Source organism: Manacus vitellinus, unplaced genomic scaffold, assembly GCF_001715985.3.
Source record: "Manacus vitellinus isolate BGI_N305 unplaced genomic scaffold, ASM171598v3 scaffold_48_pilon, whole genome shotgun sequence".
NCBI classification, from domain to species: Eukaryota; Metazoa; Chordata; class Aves; order Passeriformes; family Pipridae; genus Manacus; species Manacus vitellinus.
In genome coordinates, this window is record NW_021940593.1 from 478,574 (window position 1) to 501,685 (window position 23,112).

General features: G+C 41.3%; 1 protein-coding gene across 3 annotated transcripts in view; it reads left to right on the forward strand.

Annotated features, from left to right (window-relative positions):
- Positions 1 to 10: 10 nt before the first annotated feature.
- Positions 11 to 23,112, forward strand: part of REEP3 (receptor accessory protein 3) — a 32,604-nt gene continuing 9,502 nt past the window's right edge. For all 3 annotated transcript variants that reach the window (XM_029962630.1, XM_018079912.2, XM_018079913.2), the window contains exons 1-5: positions 11 to 82; positions 15,031 to 15,103; positions 19,176 to 19,252; positions 19,767 to 19,887; positions 21,170 to 21,283. In XM_029962630.1, coding sequence (XP_029818490.1) covers positions 51 to 82; positions 15,031 to 15,103; positions 19,176 to 19,252; positions 19,767 to 19,887; positions 21,170 to 21,283 — 417 coding nt within the window. In that variant the 5' untranslated portion in view covers positions 11 to 50. The remainder of the gene's footprint in view (positions 83 to 15,030; positions 15,104 to 19,175; positions 19,253 to 19,766; positions 19,888 to 21,169; positions 21,284 to 23,112) is intronic.

Consider the following 23,112-nt stretch of genomic DNA (forward strand, 5'->3'; position numbering starts at 1 on the left):
CGGCCATTTGCGGCCCGGGCGGCTGAGGGACGTGCTGGTTGCTCGCCGCGATGGTGTCCTGGATGATCTCCCGGGCGGTCGTGTGAGTGCCGGGCTGGGGCGGCGGGAGGCCGGCTCATCTCCCGCGGCGGGGGGTGATCCCCGGGGAGGCGGCGTTCCCTTTCTTCTTTCCCGCGGTCCCCCGCAGCCGGGCGCCCTGCGTGCCCCTTGAGCGTTCTGTGCCTCGGAGAGTCCTTGTGCGCCCAGAAACTCCCGCAAAACCGCACCGGGTTCCTGGCGAGCATAACTCGTCCTTCCTGGTCGCTCCGTGTGTCTCCTGCTCTAAGGGCGAGTTTCCTGGGGCTGCAGAGCCGACAAACAAGCCGACTGCTTGTGCCTGTCACACCGTTGCTTGTAAATTGATGTAAAGTAACCTATAAACCTTTTTAGCTTGTGGCCGATCATAACCTATGAACTGTGGTTGCTCTCTAACTCATGGCAGAGCTGAGAGGGCCGTGAGAAGGGCGGCGAGTGCGAGATGGGGGTGTGTGGTCAGTGCGGGTCACCAGCTGATGAACAGGTACTCTGGCAGTCTTGTCTTTTTGTTCTACTTTGTGTTCTGGGCTTCGCCAAGTCGAGTTTTTGGCAGCCAAAGAGGCAAGCTTTCTCAGGTGGGAGGTATCATGTTACACGTTGTGTAAGTTCTGTTTGAGAAAGAGTAATAAACTGCAGTGCAGCCTCCGGTATTTTTCACGGGCATTGTGCTGTTCCTTCGTGAAACTGGTGGGTTATTGCGCTCATTTGAATAATGTTCCCTCATAAACGTTGAGTAGGATTTGGGCAACAGTCTTCCTCGCGCTCCTTGCTGAGTAGCACCGGGGCTCCCAGGGCTTATTGGGTCACTCGAGCTGAGATTTGCTGCGTGTGAGTTTTTGCCAGGCGAATGAAGCGAATCTGCACACAAAGCAGTCCAAGAAACATCCGAATTAGTGTAAAGTATGTGGCGGGAGTGTACGACCCAAAGCAAGGTGTAATAACAGGATTTCCATGTTTCGTTGGTGACAAACATCCCCCCTTAAGATGCCTGGTGTAATTTCATCTGAAAACTTTGTTGTCGGGAAGCCCTCTCAAACCACCACGGAGGTTTTTTGCTGCTGCAGCCCACTCACCTAGATAAGCAGCAGTCCTCCCTCTTGCTGCCACCCCCTTGGGATTTGTCACGTAATTGAAACTTGCAAAGTAGAGCATCGTGTTCTCAAATTGGCAAAGGACAATGCCGGTTTGGAAGAGAGAGGCTGTGGGAAGAACTGCTGTTGGTGCACTTTGTCAGTGTGGTCTTCCCATGGGCCATACACAGCGCCAGAGGCAAGAGGCATAAGCTTACTTTCTGTACATGAGATGGGGCTGCTGAACCTGTTTCTGCTTCCTTTTGTAAAAGCATCGACCAGAAAATTCTTATTTTAACAACTTAGACTGTGTTGGTTGAAAGGGAAATCACAGCAACGGTGAGCATCTCAATTTGTGATGATCAGATTCTTGTATAGATAGCTGGGTTTTTTCCCCTGACATGGATTTCTAACGGTTGTATTTGCATTTTGAGGATTAAGGTCTCTGTGAGCCTAACCAATAGCACAGGGAATGAAGAGAACAGCTGCTGCTCTCCACAGATTTATTGCAAAAGGCAATAAAGGGTAATGTACTGTGCAGTTCCATGTAGTTTGGTTTCCTGGTTGCCACTGGTCACTCACTTGTGTGCCCTAATTATTTTTGCTAAAAATGGAGTCCTTATTATTATTTATAGATCCTTTCCACCTTCTTGTGGCCTTGTCTCCTAGTTGTGGGACTTAAATAGTTTACCAGTGTTCAACTTCCCAGAAAGGGGAGAGTGTTCAATGAGAACTTGGACAGCTTTGAGACTATTGTTTAACTTTGCTTAATAAAGTGAAATTCGTGTTGAAACGGAAGGTGAGACGTAGCACGAAAGTAGATGTGGTGTGACATTAGAGGTCTAAATTCAGTGGTGTTGAGAGCGTCCTCCTTGCCCTCTTTCCTCAGTGTCCATTATGCCATCTTTCTCTTTGATCTGTTCCCCTTCCTGGTCTCTTTCCAGACATACCTGTTCCAGTGACTTTGTTTCTCTGACTTGTGTGTTAGGACTTTGGAAGGTGTGTACTGCCTTTGCCCCAAATGCCATAAGAAACATGGAAATATTTTTAACCACTATGTAGCTGTGGAGACCTCGGGTTCTCCCTTGTTTCTGTAGCGTTTTAATTCTGGTGTGGTGACTTAGTGTTTGTGAGAGCTGTGGGTATCTCACACTGTCTCTATGTTGTGTGTGGGCAGCTGTCAGGAGTACCTGTGGTCTTGACTGCTGATGGCAAGGAGTAGTAGTTGTTCTGGCTGTGGCACAGTTCTCCTCCCATGACTGACCTCCTATTTTTCAGGGCCAAAAGAGCAGCAAAATATTAATTTGTAGGTGTGTGGCAGTGCCCTCTGCTGACTTCTGACGTGGGGACTTGTCCTGACACGCATGTCCTGAGCAAACCGCCCTCTGATGCATTTTGAGACTTTGCAATTTGGGATTCATCAAGTCCACTAAAAGAGTTTGGTTAAAGCTTTAAGGAACTAGGGAATGGAGCTAGTAGAGAATTAGAATTCTTAATTGCATGTGAATTGTCTTGAGGACTCATGCACAGGAAACAGGGAGTGGTTCAAATTCACTGTTCCACGTACTGATCTTTGTTTTAATGAAATCGTTTCCTTATGCTCTGTAAATTCTTTTATACTTAAGCACCTGAACTTGTGAAATACCTTGTAGTAATTTGGTATCTTCTCCTTTATGTCAAGAAGCAGAAGACTTGAAGCACATAATTAAAACATCTTTTAATTTTCAAGTTTTGTGTCAGTGGGTAGCTGCTGTAGTGGGTACAGGTCGTTATTACTTCTAAAACACACTTCTAAAATAGTAATTTCTTTTAGAGTCTCAGAAAACTCCTCGGAGTGGTAAATCTTGTCAAGTTCTTAGTCCCTAATGGTGGGAATAGCTTTTCAAGCCCATCTTGTTAACTTTAAGTAGAGCTTGGGCTTGACTTTTAGTCTGCTTTGATTGCTCATTCTTCTCATTTGTAAGGTCTGAGCAATTGTGTACACATCAGTTGATGAGACAGTATTTAATAGTAAACACGCTGAGTACTTGTCAGTCACAGCCTGGTATGGATGAGATCAGACCATCCTTTTGTGCCAAGCAAAGATGTGAAGCATCCCAAATACAAAGTAGATGGCCATTTTGTACTTGCAATCTGTTAGAGCAGACTGTCTGCTGTAATCTGTTAACTTTTTTCCCCTTCTTACTTAAAAATGAAAGTTCCCCCATCTGTGTTGCTTTGCAACACTCTCTACCCTCGCGTTTAAGTACGTGGTTTGTTGCCAGTAAAGTTGGTCAGCATCCATCAATGTTGGAAGGGAGAGCTGCAGAGGTCCACGGGAGGATGTGTTTGTCTTAGGTATTAGTAGTTAGTTTTCTGCTTGTACAGAAACCCCCCGTTTTAGAGCCTTGCAACGAGCAAAAGATGTACAGGTAAAAGATTCAGTAAGCATTCCTTGGTTCTGATATTAGAGTATAACTGTAAATAGGTTAAGCTGGACAAAGACTGTCTGGGGGACTCAGGAGGTGACCTGAAGGTAGGTATTAGTCTCTGTCAGCCTTTGCTACTTTACAGATGGGAGCTGTTTCTTTCATGGTAATTTCCAAGGCATTCTCTTACTCTACTTTTAATACTTTTTTTTTTTTTTGTTTGAAATTTCGAGCTGCCCCAAGAATTACTAGACATGTGAGAATGTGTGGCTGAAGCCATAGCTTCTGTGTTGATTGGATTGCTGTCAGGAATATCTGGTTTAGAGTGTAGGTGTTGTTTTATGTAACGGTGTATACTTTGTAAACCTAGATTGTGTTTTGTTCTTGGAATACAATTTTTAAACTAAAAGCATGAAGGACAAAAATATTTACCCTCTTGTTTGCTAATCAACCTGCCGTCAAACATGTTGTCTTGAAACTATCACAGTTCATCAGATGGAATTAAGTAGCAATACCACCACGTGTTGTGTGGAAGAATAACCTGATCTTCTAATCAGAAGGGCCATTTTTGGGAGAGGTTTTTTTTTTTTGACTTGTTTGTAGCCCGCTCTGTCGAGATGGTTCCAGCTGAAGGACAAGGGATGTTGAACTGCTGCTGATGCTGAATTTCTTCCTGCATCCTTCCAGTTTAAAGGCCTGTAAATTGCTGCTGCAGCTGTGGGGAAAAAGGAGCCGCTGTCATCGTGTGAGGGATTGAGATGGAGAAATGTGCTGAAATGTCTGTCTCATCACAGAACTGGAAAGACTCAGTCACCACGTATCAGTTATCCTTGGCATCTCATGCTATGCTTAACTAGATCTCGCTGGCCTGTTGCTGCGAGGGGCCATCCTGCCCTTCACCCTCTGCTCGTTCACTTCCCACAGGGTCCAAAAGTTGCCCTGTGGTCACAGGGTGAGTCTGGTTGTTTTGTCAACCCAAATGAAAATGAGCATTGAAAGAAGTTGATCTTTTGTTGGTTGCAGTGAACTGCAGCAGCTCATTCTGTGTAGTTGCTAGATGAGTGCTGTGTTGAGCATGGAAGGTTGCAGGACAAAACCAGCATTGTTTTCAGCCTCAGCTTATGACCAGGCTGATTAAAGCTACTCTGAAACTACATTTTTCCCTTGCACGTTGCTGGTTATTCTTTCTTGCAGTGAAACTAGTTCCAGTAATAACAGTGCAGCTACTCTAATCAAAGAAAGTGTCAGATTTTTTTCAAGCATCTTAAATTTTATAGGTTGAAATCTGTAAGCATGTGTAAATCTAGGGATTATGTGTATTGTCCTGTCTGTGTGAAAGTTTAAAATTATTTACATAATTCAGCAGTGAAATCATCAGAGCACTTCTCCCCAATAGTTCAGCTTCTTAGTGGGGCAGTCCTAATATGTACAATGAGAAGTGTCTGCTCGCTCTATTTGATTTGTAACACCTCCTGGGTTAGTTAGGGCCCTGCAAAATGATAGCTTGCTAGGAATAAGTGTCCCCAGCTGCCTGCCTGACACACCTTGCCTTAAATCAGTACTTGCTGTGCAACCTGGCTGCTCTTTTCTGTCCCGCGTTCAGGGGCTGGTGTAGGTGCAGAGCATGTTCAGAGTTCGTGTTCACAGCCCGTGGCAGGCGGGTGAGCTGAAGCTCCAAACAGATGGAGCACGACAAGAGGCGTCCTGTGGAGTCTGACGTTCTTACTTAATGGTTCTTGGCGTGTGCTCTTGTTACAAAACGTGCTGAAATCCACATCTGTGTCCTATGCATTATAGATAAAGGAATTCCAAGAACTGCATGGTCTGGCACAAAAGGAGGTTTCTAATTAAAACAAACAACCTCCACTCTTATATGTTCCACAAACTTATGTGTGCCTCAACCGAGCATATTGGAGGCTCTTCAGTATTTCTGCACCTTAGATGGAAGGGCTTGTCTCTCCTGGTTGTTTTGTACTAGAGACAGCTCTTGATATACTTCTGTAATGCTGAAGATCCTGAGCCAGATTTTGGTGTTTAAAAAAAAGTTGCTTTGGCTTAATAATTTCTTAATATTTGACACAAAACTATTAAAAAATGCATGTGAAAAATATGTCTGGCAACCCCCCATGTTCTGGTGCTTTGTGTGTAAAGAAGCTTTCTCTGAGCTCTCTGGTCCTTTTTGTTCTGCTTTTGAAATTGTAAAATTTCAAAACCTGTGAAAACATTGGGTTTTTACAGGAGAAAATACTACAGCTGACAACAGTATGGTTTCTGTCGTGAATCTTTAACACTTTTAAGACCTGCCAAACTAGACTGTAACAATTTACTATTGGAGAGTCTAGGTAGGAAAGATTTTTGCTGACCAGTCTGACTTTGTAAGGTTTTTGCTGGCCAGTCTGACTTCAAACTTGATTGTCCTCGTTGGCACTGAATAATCAACCTGATGAGATGCTTTTGGACGGGAGGGAAATAAAGCACCCCACGGTGACTAACTCTACACTGAGCCTTTTAAAAGTCAGACATCACTGTTACTTTGCTGTTCACTGACAAAATGAGAGGGCGTTGCTCCTGTATGTGTTGTGTTTTACAGCCTGTCTGCAAACATCGACATGGAGGTGGGTTTAACTGGGTGAACGTTTTCCCCGTGTTTATCATCTCTGAAACATTGCTCACGTATCCCGAAGACAGTTTAAACTTGCATCTGTTGTTGAAAACTAAGTGCAATTTATTTTAAAAACCTTTATCCTGGCTTTAAGTGCAAGGATTCCTAAAGCAGAATTATTCCTGAAGTGAGAAGTCTGATATAATGCTGTACTTTGTTCTGCTCGTAAAGCTGTTGGAGCTTGCAGTGCTCAAAGGGGAGAATCAGAGAACAGTTTGTGCTTGTACCTTCCTATCACTGTCTGGTTTTGTTATTTCCTTCCCCCACCCTGTTTGGTAACTCATTGATCAAAAACATGGAGAGTGAGGAAGATGGTCACTAGCTTAGAGATACCTTGATTAGTTCTTATAGTACAGTAACATTACCCTAAACTGTAATATAATAAACCCCCAAAATTTAATTTTTAGCCTTTGTGCTCTTACAATTCACTTCTTTCTGCTAATCTCTTTTTTTTCCCCAGATTAGGATTTTGTTCTAGAACACGTGGTTTTCTTTGTCTGAAGGCATGTAGCTCAGTTGCAGTATATTTAGTATTAGACTGTTTTAGAAGCTGACCTATTCACATTTTTCAACAGCAAACCACTTACTGTTCACTTGGAAGACAATATATGCACAGAAACACAAAATACATATTTTACATGACTGCTTTGTCAGTCATTAATTTGCTGTAGATGCAGTATAAGCACCGTTGGTTTTACTATTCTACTTCTAGAACTTTGAGTGGTAGTTTTTCTTGTCTAACAGTTAACCTTCAATGCTTAAGACAAAAGGGATTTATATTTGTATAAGGAGAAGAATGTGGACTGGGCAAATCACCTTTCATTTGCATTTGGAAAATGACCTTTCTGAAAAGGCACGCAGTTCTTTTGTATCTTCTGGTTTCTTAGCCTGTTAGTATATTACCAGTGAAGCATATTGGTGTTAACAGAATTCTTCTCTCAAAAATGCATCTTTGGTTAACCGCCACAGTGTGCATTATCTGTTTCTGAGAGCAAAACCTACCCCTCAAACTACTATATTAATGTGTGGGTCTCTAAAGAAAAAAAAATTGTTGGGAGTCAAAAAGGAGGAAATTAAGTAGCTTTTAGCATGGTATTTTTGACATTAAGCTACTAATACAACTGCATGAATGAGATGGGTAGAGATTCTGCTTGTTGTCAGTCTTGACTTGTGTAACAGTATATTCTCAGAGTTCTCTAAGTACCAAGTATAACTGAGGAAACACTTAGGAATGAGAAGTCCAGATCTTATCTCGTCAGTATCTGCCAAGTGTAAAGTTCATGGAAGCCTTTTCCTCTGTACAATGGGGAGGTTTGTTTTTTGAATGCTCTAAGAGGCTTCAGAAATACACTTCTGGATTGTAAGATTAGCAGAATTGTTTGAAAATCAAGGACCTTAAGGCAAAAAATTGAGATGTAAATAACTTAAAATGATCAAAAGCAAAACCCCCAGCTGTCTGTGGAAGAGATAAGACATGTTTACTTTTACTTCAGGAGTTGGTGTTATGTGGTTCCACTTATTACTTTGCTCAAATTGTGGTGTTTCTGTAGCATTTCCTTGGGAGAGGCAGGACCTTTAGGCTGGTCTGTGATGACACTCTTAGGCTCCAGGATGTGTCATGATTAAATAGGAGCCTTTGGGTTTTGAACTTCGCTTGTCTCTCTAGAATGGCACAGATTAATGTTCTACATAGTGGGACCCACAGCAGTGTGGACACTTGTTTTTTTTTTTTAATGCCATCCATGTGAACGTGTGGTTACGTGCAGTGTGATTTGTGTTTCATGTACAGACAGCTGAAAAAATGGAGTTTTCCTTGGAACAAACAGAAGCGTTTTTTTATTTGGGACCACTAATTTAGATGTTACTTTCCTATAGCCAGTTATTTTGATGTTGACAGTGCTCCAAAAATACTGACAGAAGATACTCCTAGAGCATGGTTGTGGATTTTAACTTGTGAAATCCTCTGAAGTCTCCGGGGGACTTGATGTAGGGTGAGAAGCAAAGTTGATAAGGTGTGCATCTAAATGGAAATCCATTTATTGACAATTCTGAGGACACTAGTCACACAGCTAAGTAAGTAGGTAAATAAGAGAGCTGGTGACTTTTTACTTACATTTATGGAAGCCAAGAAATTAGGTGTCGGGTGCATATGTAACTTAACCTCATGACAAAATTAAACACCTCATTTTAGGTTTGTAATGTTCCTGTTAATCTTGTTCAGTACATCATCTGCATTAAATTAGTGATGTCTTTTAGGACCTCTCAGAAGTATCCTAAACTGAGAGGATCATGTTGCTCATGAAAACTGTATGTGTAGGGTGTAGTACCTCCAGGAGCAGTAAGTGTAAACGACTTTTTGGAAAACAAGAAAGCTCATAAGTGTCTTTCTCTGTCTTTTGCCAATTACCTTTATTATGTGAACCCTTTTAAAGCATAATCACCTAAACCAGAGTTTATGCTATGCAACAGTTTCTTTGAACATGCATGTAGGTATGACCTTTCATCTTTAAACTTAAAAAACCTGTGGACTTAATTGTGGTTTTGCTCCCCTGCTTTGTAAGTAAGTTTATTTGTGCATGTACTAAATCAAAACAGAAAATATCTGCTGAAAACTAGACTTGGTTTGACCTTTTTTAAAAAATGAAAAATAGCAAATCAGTTAGATGGTTTCTTCTGGCATCTCTAATCCAGCTGTCAGTCCTTGCTGATCATTACAAGAAAAGCCCAGTTTAGTACAAGGACTGAGTCATGCCAGGCTGTCCTAAGAGCTGTGTGAGAAGTGGCCGTGGCCACTCGTTTGCTAGTTCTCGGTGTTCAGTTGTGCTCCTGCCTGATACCACGGCTGGCTGATGTGAGGCCACAAATCCTCTGCTGCCAGTGGCAAGCAGTCATAGCAACAGAGAAATCAGGGGCTGGTTCAGGTAGATATGAAGGAAGATAACTTATCTGAGGTTTAAATAAGTGTGAGCGGTGATGAAATGTTGCCATTGAGCTTGAGCTAAGAGCTAAGTGGAATACTCAAGTTCTATACTAAGGGTTGCTCCATGTTGAAGGCAATCAGTGTTTGCTCTTTCTCACGTGGAGGTGTTACAGATCCCTCCTTTCAGTTCCTCGGTGTGAGTGTTTGGAAGATATGAGCTCACCTGCTGAGTGTTCTGCACATGTGGGTCAGGTCAGTGAGTCAGGAACAGGAAGGAGCACAAGGGCTGTCAGGACTCTGTTACAGCAGCAGTCAAACATGTGTGTTCAAATCCAGCAGTGAATAGGTGGTCATGCAGGGAAGTGACTAAGAGTTTTATAACAATTTCTATTCATGATATGTTTTCTATGTGCTTTCCAGTACTAGCTTTTTGAAATTTTCTGTACTGCAGGGTTTCTTGGGCATTTTGACTCTCTTTTGAACGGGATTTGTGAGCTAGTGGGGATTTTCATCTTCTGTTTTGTTTTTTCAGTGACGTGTCGATGGTATCTCCAGGCTTGTGTCCTTCTGTTAAAATATGCCTAAGGCATATTGGGTTTGTGTCCAGCAGCACGAGGGAAGCTGGCTGGTCCTGGACACAGGTTTTGGGCACCTTCTCTAGGCGTAGGCACAGACTCTTCTAGCGAGGTTCCTATGCACGTAAGTAGCTTCTCCCCAAGCGCTTCTACACTCTGTGAGATCTGTATGTGATCAGGAGGTGAGTTGATTCACAGGATTTATGTACCAGTAGTGTCTGGAGAGCTGTGTTAAAGAGTGTGAAAGAGTTTCCAGGCTGACTCATTAGAGAGAGCAACCTGAATTTTGCTTCAGGACTTGTTTTTTAGCAGTACCTTGTTCCAGATTGCTACAGGCCCCTGAGAGAGGGCTGTTAGAGCAAACATACAGTAGGTTTGTTGCTGGTTAGTGGAACTTGAGAGACTTGTGTTTGTATCTTGCTGACTGGTGAACTGCCCTACTACACTGCAAGCTGTGAGTTGGAAATTCAAGGGTAATTCTTGTTGAAGGAGGTAACATATCTAACGTGTGTTTAGGTACCAAGGTAATGATTAATTAAGAGCACTCTCTGATCTTTACTGTGTTATGTAGTGTTTTGTAGTAGCAACTAGAATTAGAAACAGGTAGCCTAGAAAATGCTATGAAGGTTTACAGTGCTCTCAACTCTTTGAGTGTATGGAGAAAGCAAACGAGTTCTGAGGAGGATGCATTTTTAGGTGAATTTTGCTCTAGGTAATGGCAGGAAAGGAAAACCCTCATGTTGGATGCAAAAAAAATTTTTCTGTGTACAATATGGGTTCAAACTTTGAATGTTCTTTTGGCATCTAAATCTTGTTTTCTCTGAGAGAAGCCTGGTGAGCCCCTGTGAGTAAGTGATCAGTGTTACTGCTGTGTCTTGCCTACTTGTCCGTCAGCAGTTCCACACAGATTCCAGTGAGAACATCCCTCACAGAAGAGAATTTTTTCCAAGTTTTTTGTTGTGCTCTTTGTAGACTTCTTTCAAGGTTCAAACAGGACTGTTTCCATGTTGAGACAACCTGAAGAGTATCTGGCAACAGGTTCCCTAATTTGGGGTAACTCCATAAATATTCCATAAACACGAGTGGATAGGATACACATAACGGAGCCTGGAGCTCTGCATCGGTAGACAGGTTTGATTGTCTCCTATCAGACTGCTCACAATTATTATACTTAGGGCCTATTAAATAAATGTTCCTGGCATAGAAAAGTCCCACTTTTTAGCGGGATTGGGAGGGATGTAACTTTTCCCCTTAAAACTTTAAGGTGATTTCTGACTCCCTGAGTAATTGCATTGCTGTTGGTTATGTTGTGCTTTGGAAGAATCTGACAGTTGCTTTGGAGAATTCCAGCTTTCTAAGGTGGAAATTAATAACCGCCTTGCTCTGCTCAAGAATGTGCTTTATTCAGATCTGTCAGTGCTTCTGGGTGTATTCTTTAAATGTTAAGACTTTTTTCCTTTGGCTTTTGGTGCTACTCTCTATGTAAGAATGCTGTGAGGATTTTAACAGACCTATTTCTGATTGCATTCCTGCCTTTTGGTAACTGTAATCTGCTGAAGGAATTGCTGAGTACTGTTAGCAGATGTGTTCTTTTAATAGGATTCATGTGAATTTTTTTTTTTCTCCCCTGCCCCTTGCCCAAGGTGGAAGAAAAAGAAGGATAAATTTGGTGTGGGGTTCAGGAGCTTATCCTCACGCTCCCCTGTCCCTGTAACAGACTAACATTTTGGTCACAGTGTAGTCTTTGTTATTACTGGAATACATAGCCTTGTGCTGTAGATTGTTGTGGTTGGTATTGTGTAACTGAATGGCAGAATGGAGCTAAATTCTGTCAGGTGCTGGACAGAAAGACTTTTTCTAGTGTAGTACTTTTCAAAAAAAACATTCAGGACAAAAAGGCCAGGGTGAACTTTTGTTTGTGTGGACATGTGAAAACGGAGGCAGTTTAGTCTGGAACTTATGACCCAGTTGGAACGCTGGGGTGGGGGGGAAGTTGGCAAGGCATGGCTTGAAGGCCTTGCTTTTTTGGCAGTGTCTTGGGTTTGTGTGGCATGGTTTTGGTAGCAGAGGAGTTATACGGGTGGCTTCTGTGAGAAGCTGCTGGAAGCTTCCCCCATCTCTGATGGAGCCAATGCCAGCCGGCTCCAAGATGGACCCACTGCCAGCCAAGGCTGTGCCCGTCAGTGACAGTGGTAGCACTTCTGGGATAACAGATTTCAGAAGATGAATAAAACTGCACAACAGCAGACAAAATAGTGAGAATATGTGAAGGAAAGAACTCTGCAGACAACAGGGTCAGTGGGAGGAGTAGGAGGAGGTGCTCCAGATGCTGGAACAGATTCCCCTCCAGCCTGTGGTGAATGAAGACTGTGGTGAGGCAGCTGTGTCCCTGGAGCCCATGGAAGTTCATGGTGGGGCAGAGATCCACCTGCAGCCCTTGGAGGACCCCGTGCTGGAGCAGGTGGATGCTCAGAGGAGGCTGTGACTCCATGGAAAGCCTTTGCTGGGTCAGGGTCCTGGAAGGAGCTGTGGCCCTGTGGAGAGAGGAGCCTGCGCTGTAGCAGGTTTGCTGGCAGGACTTGTGATCCTGCAGGGATCCCACACTGGAGCAGCCTGTTCCTGAAGGATTGCACCCCGTGGAAGGGTTCCATGCTGGGCAGTTTGTGAAGAACTGCAGCCTGTGGCAAAGGCACACGCTGGAGCAGTTCATGGAGGATTATTACCTGTAGGAGGGCCGTATCTGCCTTTTTACAGCCAAAGATTTAAGTGTTTGTTCTCTAGATTTTTGTTCTGCAATTTAGTTGCCATTAGCAAACTTCCCTTAAAATGAAATCTTGCTTTGACTAAACTTGCTAAGCCATACATGGAATAGTAATGATAGTTCATCTCGAAGCAAAATGTGGCTGCACACATTAGCAAGTGTCTGGCTCTGTATCTGTGCCAATATCTTCAGTCTGTCAGTGAGTGGGCAAATGGATGTCATCTCTGTTATCACACTTGGTAAGGAAAGGGAGCTCAGTGAATGGCATTGTCTCCAAAGTATATGATACTCAACGAGTTTCCTGGATTGCTTTTACTATTAGGCAAGGGCCAGGACTGTTCTCTTTTTGCATTTCAGAGGAATGAAAGAATAAAGTGCCAAACACTATTCCTTGCTTTGGGCAGTTCTTTGGCAATGTGAACAGACCGAAGCCTTAAATGCACTGCTGGTTTAATGAGTTAGTGTTCTGGGAGTCTGGATGCCAAGTAGTCCTTTGGTGGCTTTTTTTTTTTTTTTTTTTTTGCAACCTTGGCTCTAGAGTTGTTTACTATCCAGGTTAAATATGCTCAGTGCCAAAGATACGTGTACAGGTGCCTGATTTTTCTGTTATCAGTCAGATGCAAACTCAGTTGCTTTGCTTCAGAAATGAGCTTTTCAAACAGTTGTTCACTTTAAAGCTTTTAAAACTGTAAGCCCATAGATTATGTGACAATACAGGCAGTGGGTTATGTTTTTTAAAAAATACAGCTATATGGATACACAAATAACATCGTTTCATTCAGATTTAAAGGCTCTTTGATACATTTTTTTTCTTTGTATTTCGATTTTGATCTCCTGGTATATTTGAGAAACGTTTCTCTTTAAATGAGGGAAAAGGCCTGTAGAGGAAGTGGCTGTACCAAAAAAGGAATGTTAGTTGCTAAGTCCAGATGAAAAACTGAAATAGCTGGGCTTACAACTGGCAGTGAAATTACATTGGTAAACAGGATTATCCATATACCTACTAGTAAAATAAAGTAAACAACATCCTACTCGGCTGAAATATCTTTCCGTCTGTGGAAACTAGCTTTGGTTTTATCTGTGTGCTGATGTCAAGTGTGAAATAAACAGCCCTTTTAAAAATAACAACTCAAGCTTTTAAATTTGAAAAGCCATGGGGTAATTGGGCACATCCTTGAAGTGTGTTGTGCAGTTACTGTTGAAATACCAGAGGATGGGTGTGCTTCTAATGGGTAGAGTAGGTGTTGCTGACAGCTTTGAGATGTTAGAAGGTAGGGATGCAAACAGGAAAATGACTGGAGCACGGTGGGCTGTTAACTCTGTGTTTCTGTCCCGGTCAGCTGCAGGGAGCTCTCTTTTGCCAGTGCTCTGATCTGTCGTGTATAGATTGAGGGTAAAAGCCAATTTGCTGACCTTCAGCTACACTCACTGTTGACAAGTTGGCTTTTCTGCTGTAAAATTGCCTGGTAGCTTTAACTAAGGTTTGAGGACTTTCCCTTGAGAAGGAGGTAGTGGTGCCAGTTGGCAGCAGCATCCTGCCACACTTTCAAGGTCAGCCCTGGCTGGAAGGAGATAAAAACTTCACTGCTTCCTATTATTACTGGCTAAATGTGCTGATGTTTCGTTTCAATCCTATCTGCCCACTTGTAGCGTTCAAGTGGCAGTTTTTCCAACACTTTCATGTCGCAGCAGTGCTGAACAGTAATGATATGTGGTATCTGTTCCTTGGTTTTTAAGTGACTTCTGCAAGAATTCTTTAAAAGAAAAAGTGACTACTAAAACAGGGGCTTTTTGAGCTCCTGATTTGACCACTATTGAGTAACACCAAGATTTACTAGATGTGAAAAACCAGCTACATTTATTGTGCTTGTCTTGTGCTAGTGTTCTCATGTGACTTAAGGTCATCTTTAGCTTTATGACCATCTTACTGTTACTATAATAAGCTTTGTGCTTGAAGATCAGTTGTTTCTGAAGAAGTATTCTCCAAGTTCTGTTTTGTCCCAGTTCATTTTTATATGCTGGTTTTTTAAGGGTGACACATTCAGAGGATAAATTGCTGTTTAAACTTAAAAATACAACTTCTTTTTTTTTTTTTTTAATCGAAGCGATGCTACCTGACAGTCCAGTGAGTGGAAAAGTATAGATGAAAAATCTGTAAAAATGAGAGACAAATGGTTTCTCTTTCAAATGCTTCATCACAAGTGTGATAGCACTGCCAGTGTGGAAAGAGACTTTTGGTGTGGACAAACTGCAGGACTGGTTTTACTTGTAGCTGAACCAGAACAGGAACTGGTTTTACATTATCTATTATCGAAGGTCTTACAAAACAGTTTGTCTTGAGGGCATGCAGCCTTTTCTGTTCATGTTGTTCCAGTTTTGCTTATCGTGGAACTTCCTCCAAAGAACCTATAACACAGTGGGGTTTGTTTTTTTTTTTTTTTCCAAGCTAGATAACGGGATTTTTTAATCAAGTTGGCTGCATTACTCTAATGGTATATCGTCACTGTTTTGTCACCTACAGTATAACAGATCCTGAAAACTCTCTCTGTTTTCCAATAGGCTGGTGTTTGGGATGCTGTATCCTGCATATTACTCATACAAAGCTGTGAAGACAAAAAATGTGAAGGAATATGTAAGTCTCATTCCTTTTAACTGTTTAATCACATGCCTCTGCTGACATACATCTGTGATATTTTCATTATATAGTGCAATAAATCATTTGAAAGCTTGACTGATCTTAGTGTGTGATGCAACACCTGTGTGAACCTAGTGGCAATCCTGTGATTTTGTTTGGAGGGCTAAAGTTAAGGTGTCTCAGACTCTTCACAGTTTCACATGCTGAAACATGTCCAATACACTATGCTGTATATGGATATTTTTAGGAGGATTTGAGGATTTTTAACATAAACCTTAAAGTCTTGGCTGCAGTTTGGCCAAATGCCCAAAGTAATGCATTTTTGGGCATGGGGTAGAATTAAAGTTTCCTAATTCTGCATGAAGTATAAGGAACAACAAATTGATTCTCAGTGACCACTAAAAGAGTTGCAGCAGTTTGCCATTGTGTGGAGCTCAACAGAGAATTCAGAAACCTACCTGAGAAAAGGGTAGCTCTCCTTAATCTGTTGTTCCTCAAAGAGGAGAAAAAAATATAACCAGGGAAGGAAAAAAGACTTGGTTAAGGTCGTGTGGAGAACAGTAGAACAGACAGAAGAGAAAGATGGAGAAAAAACACAATTATAGTTTTGAATTAAGCTATTAAATTAATTACCTGTCAGTGTGAGCAATGATGAGAACCACAAGAATGTTACCCAGTTGCAGTTACAAGGAGCTTTGGTCACTGAGTTCCTTCCCTCTTTTAAGAGGCAGCCTGACTTGATTTCTGCAGCCAACCTGTGTTCTGTCCTGGCTCTTGTCTTTCCCTGGGCTGCTTGACTCAGGGTGGGCAGGGCCAGAAGTTCCCCTGGCTCAGCTGTGACCTGAGGCTGCTGTCTGGGTGTGTGGTGTCTCCAGTTTGTACTTGGTTGGAGTAGTAGAATGCAGTAGGTGTTGTTCCTCCCCTTGAATGTCTTCATTTAGTCTGGTCACTCCATCAGGGCTCCAGAGTGGACATCATATTCTGTGTAAAAGCTGATTAGAACTTATATGTGCAGCTAGAGCTGGTGCCTGCCAGAGCTAAGCTTATGGGAGGAAAAAAATCACCAAAACTAAGAAAAGAATTCCCTTCATCTCATGCTTACTTTACCCTGTCAGGACAATCTGTAATGCAAAGAATTTATAATCTGCTTTTCTTTCCTGCTCCTTCAAAAGGGATCCACAGGCTAAGTAGGGGATACCAGTTTCCTACTCAAATAAAGGAAATTTTTAATTTAAAAGGTTACCATTGCCTCCTGCAATATGTTTTCTAGAAAAAGAACAGTAATATTTGTAGAATGCTGAGATTTTCTTGCTCATCTCAGTTGTTACACTTGCATACAAAATGTTCATGGGGCTGAGATGAATGAGACCCATCACAGTGACTTTTTCATTAGCAGGGAATGCCACTGGCTTTCAGGGAATTGCCTCTCCATTGCTGGTGGGGTCGAGTGTCCAAATAGGTCTTAGGGATGATCCATGGCTCTCATTTTCCCAGCTGGGTCATTTTCTTTCGCAGAGAGAGTGTGCAGCCTTCTAAATGGCACAGGTCTGCTGCCAGTCACATCATGGCCCAAGAACTCTTCCTTTCCAGGGTTACCTGTGGCTCAGGAGCCATCTGTGTTTGTTGCTGGATTATAAGAGCTTTGTAACAGTGCTATTTTTTTTTTTTTTACTCAGTCACTGCTTTTACCACTGAAAACAAACAAAGAACAGACATCTCGACTTGAGTAGATCATGCTACAGCAAACTGTTCAAAGATTATTTCTAGGGGAAAAAAGTGTTGTGCTGATTGTGGTAATTTAAAAGGCTTATGGACTTCAATGTTACAAATAAGGATCTGTGCCTTTGAGGAGATTTATTTGTTCTTGTAATTACTCTGATTTAATGAGGTTGACTAAGATACTTGAAGTTTTTTCACTGTATTACACCAAAGCACTTGTAATAAGCATCTGAAATGTAGTTTAGAAGGCTGAACAGACCAGCCTTCTCAAATCCTGGCTTCAAAATCCTGACTTGAAAGAATGTGCTTCAGCCAGAGCCAACAAAGATGAGCTTAGCACTCAGATGGCAGAAAAAAAACCTTCAACAAAACAAATCTGTAATCACCCTTTTAACATGAAAAGCAAAACTCATTCTAAGCTTCTGTAACTTCTTCTTTGAGAATTAAGTAGATGATAGTCTTCTGGGTGGTGTAAAATCTGACCTTCAGTTTTTCATGTTAGTTTTTTTTTCCCTGGTATGAAAACCACTTTGAGTCACTCAGGTTTGTTTATTGAGGATACCTTGGTACCTGATGCATTAGTTGTACTTGAATATGATTTGGTTTTTATAGAATATTGCCCCAGACCTCAGCAGGGCTCCTGGCAGATCTCAAATGCCCTTCTGCAGAGCATTTCTAGCTGTTCCTAGCAGTCCAAGAGCAATTCCACTTTCACTGTTTTCCTAATTGAACAATTGGATGTTGATTAAAAAAAGAATAGCATGGATAAAATATATTGGAAAAAAAATCAGTCTTGCATGGCATCTTAAAAATTGCATTGCATTATGCTTAGGTTGATGGGGCAAGGTGGGATTCAATTTTATTTTTATTCAGGTGTTGACTGTGGTTCATGGAAGGGTCACCAGTCTAAATATCACATGGCCTGTCAGCAGTGACTTCAGCTGTTGTGTAGGTTTGTCTTAGTTTATTCAAGCTTGAAATATCGAAATCCTCTGAGAGACTGAAGTGAAGAATGTCATCACATGACTGAGTTTCTTTTCAAATTGAAATGCAGGAAAGCATTTAAGATAAATGGGTCTCAAGTTCTGACAAAGGAAGTGGTTTTAAACCATAATGCACAGCTCTGAAGAAGGCAGCAGTGTATCATTAGGTTTTGAGCACTTATTTAAGTCCTTCAAAAAAAGAGTGTTTTAAAAGTGAAAATTAAATCTGAGTCATGTCCTCTGTAGGAAAGTATATATATTCCTCCTTTTGAAAGAGAGTACTATGAATTTAGGACTCAAACTAGTCTCTAGTAATTGTAGTGGGTTAGAGTCAGTTTGGTTAGGTTTGAGCTTTGTTTGTTTTTTGTTTGGTTTTTATTTTGTTTTGCTTTTGTCTTGTTTGTTTGGTTTTTTTCTAGCATAGATAGGACTGGAATGTAAAGAACATGTGTATGTTCAGTTAGTACAAATAACCAGTGGTTGGTTTGCACTGCCTCACTTTAGAAATACATTGAATTGGGCAGCTGATATCTTGGAGAAGACAAATGCTCCTATAGTATTTATTCTGAAAGATGTAATCAGCTTCGATGACCAAATTTGAACAAATGCCCAAGAAACATGAGAGATTTAGTGAACTGTTATAAAACAGAACTAAACCCTGTATTTTGAGAGCGTTGTCTGATACCAAAGCACTGATATGTAGTGTAAACCGTAAAACAAACAAAAAGATGTGAACAGCTGTAAGCCTCTGAAGCATTAACATTCTTACCTGAGCTTCTTTATTAAAAAGAATTTTGTGGTTCTCAGCATATAAATAGAATTAAATTACCATGAAAATGCTTTTTTGCTACCTTGCCTTGGTGTTAAGCAGGGCACAGATAAATGAATGGCAATGTGTGGCTGAATAACATGTGTTGTGAGGTGAAAGCAAGGGCTGCCTCACCAATGCTGACTTTGGGGTGTGTGGTATCAACTCATGGGTGAGTGGGGAAGAGAATGAAATGTCCTGTAGAGCTACAGTGGGAATTGAACTTTGTGCTTAGGATAATCTACCAACTCTTTGCAGTGGTTTTTTCCTTACCACTAAAGCTTTGCAGAGACAGAATCAATTCTGTGAAGCCAGCCTAGGTGAGGTGGTGACCCTGGTGAACCAGTGAGCTTGGTGCAGCTGCCACCAGTTCTACTTAGGAACAGAAATCCTCCAGGACCTTTCTGTAACTTCACTTGAAACCTGGTTTATGCAGACTGAGATACTGTTGAATGTCTTGCTTCGGCAGCTCTGAACAGACTTTACAGTGTGCAGTGTGTTCTGCGTAAAGGTGAAATCAAAATTCCTACTGGAGATGGTGTGTTTTTTTCATTTTCAGGTTCGCTGGATGATGTATTGGATTGTGTTTGCTCTGTACACAGTCACTGAAACAATAACAGACCTAACAGTCTCTTGGTAAGAACCTGCTGTTTATGAACTCTAGAAGGAACTGTATTTGTTTCGGATGTTCTTGGATTTGTAATGATTCATTTTGTGTACAGAAGTTGTGCTTTTTGATAACCCTTTTTTCAGGCAAAGGTCTCAGTGCATGTGGTCAGCAGCATCTGTTTGAAGTTTGCTGCTCTGTCACTTACAGTGGGGACTGTAATACTTCCACCTTGGCTGTAGAAACTGAATAGGGGAATGGAACTCTTAAAAGGATGGGCTGGAATTTCTCTGTGCAGGAATGTGTAATGCAAAGCAAGGATATTAACTGTTTTCATTTCTTAAATTACAATAGTCAATTAAAAAAATTAAATCCATAAATCTAACTCATTTAATTTTTGTCTAATGTAACTTCTTGTATGTGAAGAATCCTACATTCTAATATGTAATTGTGATTTTGGGAAAGATGTCTTTGTGATGATTAATTACTGTGCATTTTCTTACTGCAGTTGTTGATTTTGTGCAACCTTTAACTTGTCTGTAGGTTTCCACTGTACTATGAACTGAAGATAGCTTTTGTTATCTGGCTCCTTTCCCCATATACCAGAGGGGCAAGTTTAATCTACAGAAAATTTCTCCACCCGCTGCTTTCTTCTAAAGAAAGGGTAAGAAATAACTTGTCAGATTTTTAGTGCCTAATATGGACATGCCATATGCTGAAATGCTGTTGCTGGACACGCAGTGAAAGCAGAGCAGCGTTACTTGTTTGCCAGGCAGTGCAGGCAGCACGACTTGGACCGGCAGAGCTGAGTGCACATGACTGTCTGTGCCTGAGCAGACAATGTCCTGCTTTCTGGTGACATCAGAGAGCCTGGTGTTCCCTGCTCCACTTGGTGCCCTTTGAGGAGCCCAGCTGAGTGGAAGTGATGCAGTTTGACTCTCTCCTGCAGGAACATGTGCAGTGTCCTCAGTGCAGAAGCACAAACGCAGCTTTACTAAAAGCTGTTCATGTTGCCATTTGTTCTGGCATAACCCAGTAATAACACTTACCAGGTGACTGACATCAAGGGCATTCCGGTGGGCAAACTGACAGGATAAGAGGAGAGACTTTTTACTGAGGTTTAAAGGAAGACTTGTCTGCAACAGTAAATGCCCAAATAGAAAATAGCTGGAGGATGTTTAGCTTTAGAGTCTGACAGGGCCACGGCTCTGCTTAGCTCTTCTTCAGCATCCTGGTTGGATGTGTGGAAAGAGCAATTAGCAGAGGTGTGAAGACTGCCCCTGGGAAACCTCAGAGTCCAGGAACAGCATTCCTGAAGGTCAGTGCTAGGCTTGGCCTTTATTAGGCAAAGCAGGTTGCTAACATGATGGCCACTGATACCACCGGACAGTAAGGCCATCTTGACCTTCTGAAGTTGGAGCTATAAACTGTTTGCAACTTGGGAAACTAAAGGGATGTTTCCCTGTGAGCTGTTGGGAAGTACCTTGCAGCCTTGATCTCCAACTCCAGGCACTTAATCACAGCTGGGGATAAATGCCATGGCTATTGTCCTTGGTACTTAACTATGCCAAAGCTCTGGCTTTGGAAGTTCTTTGTGAGCTGGCTCTACCTCTCTAAGGAGCTCTGATTTCATGCTATTTCTTGAAAAACTTTTGTCCAACAAGTTAAGCTTATTCTCTGTAAGGAACTTGCTATGTAGTTGCAACACTTCTGAACTAGACAAAAGTGATCTGTTTTTTCTTCTTGTTTGACCAGGTATAATCCTTTTTAAATGAGAGAGTTGTAGTGAATGAAGCTCCAGTATACAAAGACAAGAGTAACTATCCCATAAAGTATTTTCTTAAACACTTCTTTTGTCTTCCTTTACTGATGGAAAAATAATACTGTGGGGTAACATTTCTCTCTTATGAACAGCCTTCTGAAATGTAAATGTGTTTTGCTTTTAGGAGATTGATGAGTACATCGTGCAAGCCAAAGAAAGAGGCTATGAGACCATGGTGAATTTTGGAAGGCAAGGGTTGAATTTGGCAGCAACTGCTGCAGTGACAGCAGCTGTAAAGGTAACTTTCTACTTGCATTATTTGCTATTTACCTTAATATAGAACAGTGTAATTGTACTGAGGATTTGCCATTCCTAAACAAAAAGATAAATTCTGCAGGTGTATTGAAAACCTGGAACACACTTAAAGGCTGGTAGCACTGTACTCCTCATACTTTTTTTGTTTAAGGTGGCTTGTAGTTATTTCTTGGATGATGGAGATCAACTGACTCTAGTTCAAAAGGTACCATGCAGTTTTCTGAGCAGGCTTTTTGGTAAAGATGACCATTGTTTCTTTTCTGTCTCTGTGCTTTCTCGTTGGTAAACAAACTGTTTAAAGGATTTCTGGCTTTTCTGCTGTTTTTCTCCGATCAACTTGAGGTAACTCCACATATGAATTAAGGCATGAAAGACTACTACCATGGATAAAAGTTCTCTTGACACAATTAACTTGTTTGCAACTTGTTGAGTGAATTATTAAATTAATACACTAAGCATAAGCTTGCCTATTGCTGTTTAGCATACACTTGCTTTGTCATGTAATTTCCAATAAATCATGAAGTAACCTGTCCTTGTTCCCAGATTACTACCTTGCTACAAAATTTACCACCTTCAGTTGTATTTCAGAGGGTTCTGGGTGTAGGAAAACAAAATACAAACTTAAACCTAAGACTCCAAGCAGTTTGTGTCCCACTGAAAGGAGTATAACTTCAGACAATGTATATTCTACCTAATAGTAATTTAAACTAAAACACTAAAAAAAAAGGTATGGAGAGAAAGAGGTGTGTGTCCAAGTTAAATGATAGTTTTAAGGCAATCAGGATTAATTTTTTCCTGGGAATAAATGAAATTGCTGTGTTCACAGTAACAGCCCTGACAACCTGAACTCTGTTAGCAGATAACAGAAAGCAGGGTAGAGATCCGTGGCTGTCAAAGTTGAGTAGGTACAGATAGCATTTAAATTAAATTTTTGGGCTTCTACATTTTCGAATGCTATCTCAAAAAGGTTTGGAAAAAGAGCCCTGCATATCTTGTTTATTTGTTTTCTCTCCTTTTAAAGATACATGTGGGTGGTAGCATAATCACTTTTTGTTTTCAGATATGGTCATAATGAGCTTAAAATACTGAGAATGTGATTAAATTTGATCACTGTGAGGTGTTTTTTGTTATTCAAAGTCTTAGTATTGCCTTGAGACATGAAATAATTTAGAATAAAATAGAGTGCACCTCCAAAGGAATTAAAGGATCCAGAGTGAAAATAGGCTTTTTAAACAAACCCTCAAAGTGCTCTACTGGGAAAAAGTTTAAGAACTGTGCTAAATGCTAAAACGCAAATTCTTTGCCAAGCAGCAAATCCTAATTTATTACAATGTGCACCTGTAAGGATACTTACGCTCTGTGTGTGTTCCTCATGTTTGGCTATAGTTGGATATTTCCTTGTTAATCCTTATGGTGTTACAGAAATACTGTAAAATAAACACAAATATCTCCTCCCACTTTCTTCTGAAATGATGAATAACTTTTTCCAAAGTATCTGTGTTTGGATTTCATTGCTATTCAGCTGTGACTGGCAAGATGCCTGCTCTGTTTGTTAAAACTTGTTAAACATGCTCATGAATATTTGTACAGAATTAGTTCAGTGCAGATGAGATGATTGGGCAAAACAACCACCACAATACCAAAGACCTAAAATAGGCATGATTTTTAAACAGTATGAAAGAGAAGACTCTCTGAAAAACCTTTATTTTGGCACGTTAAGCCTCTTGAGTTTGTCATTCCAGAGGGCTGAGCGTGACTGCTGCAGGAAAGCGAATGGACACAATGCATGTGTTCTTGATTTTTGTGCCCTGT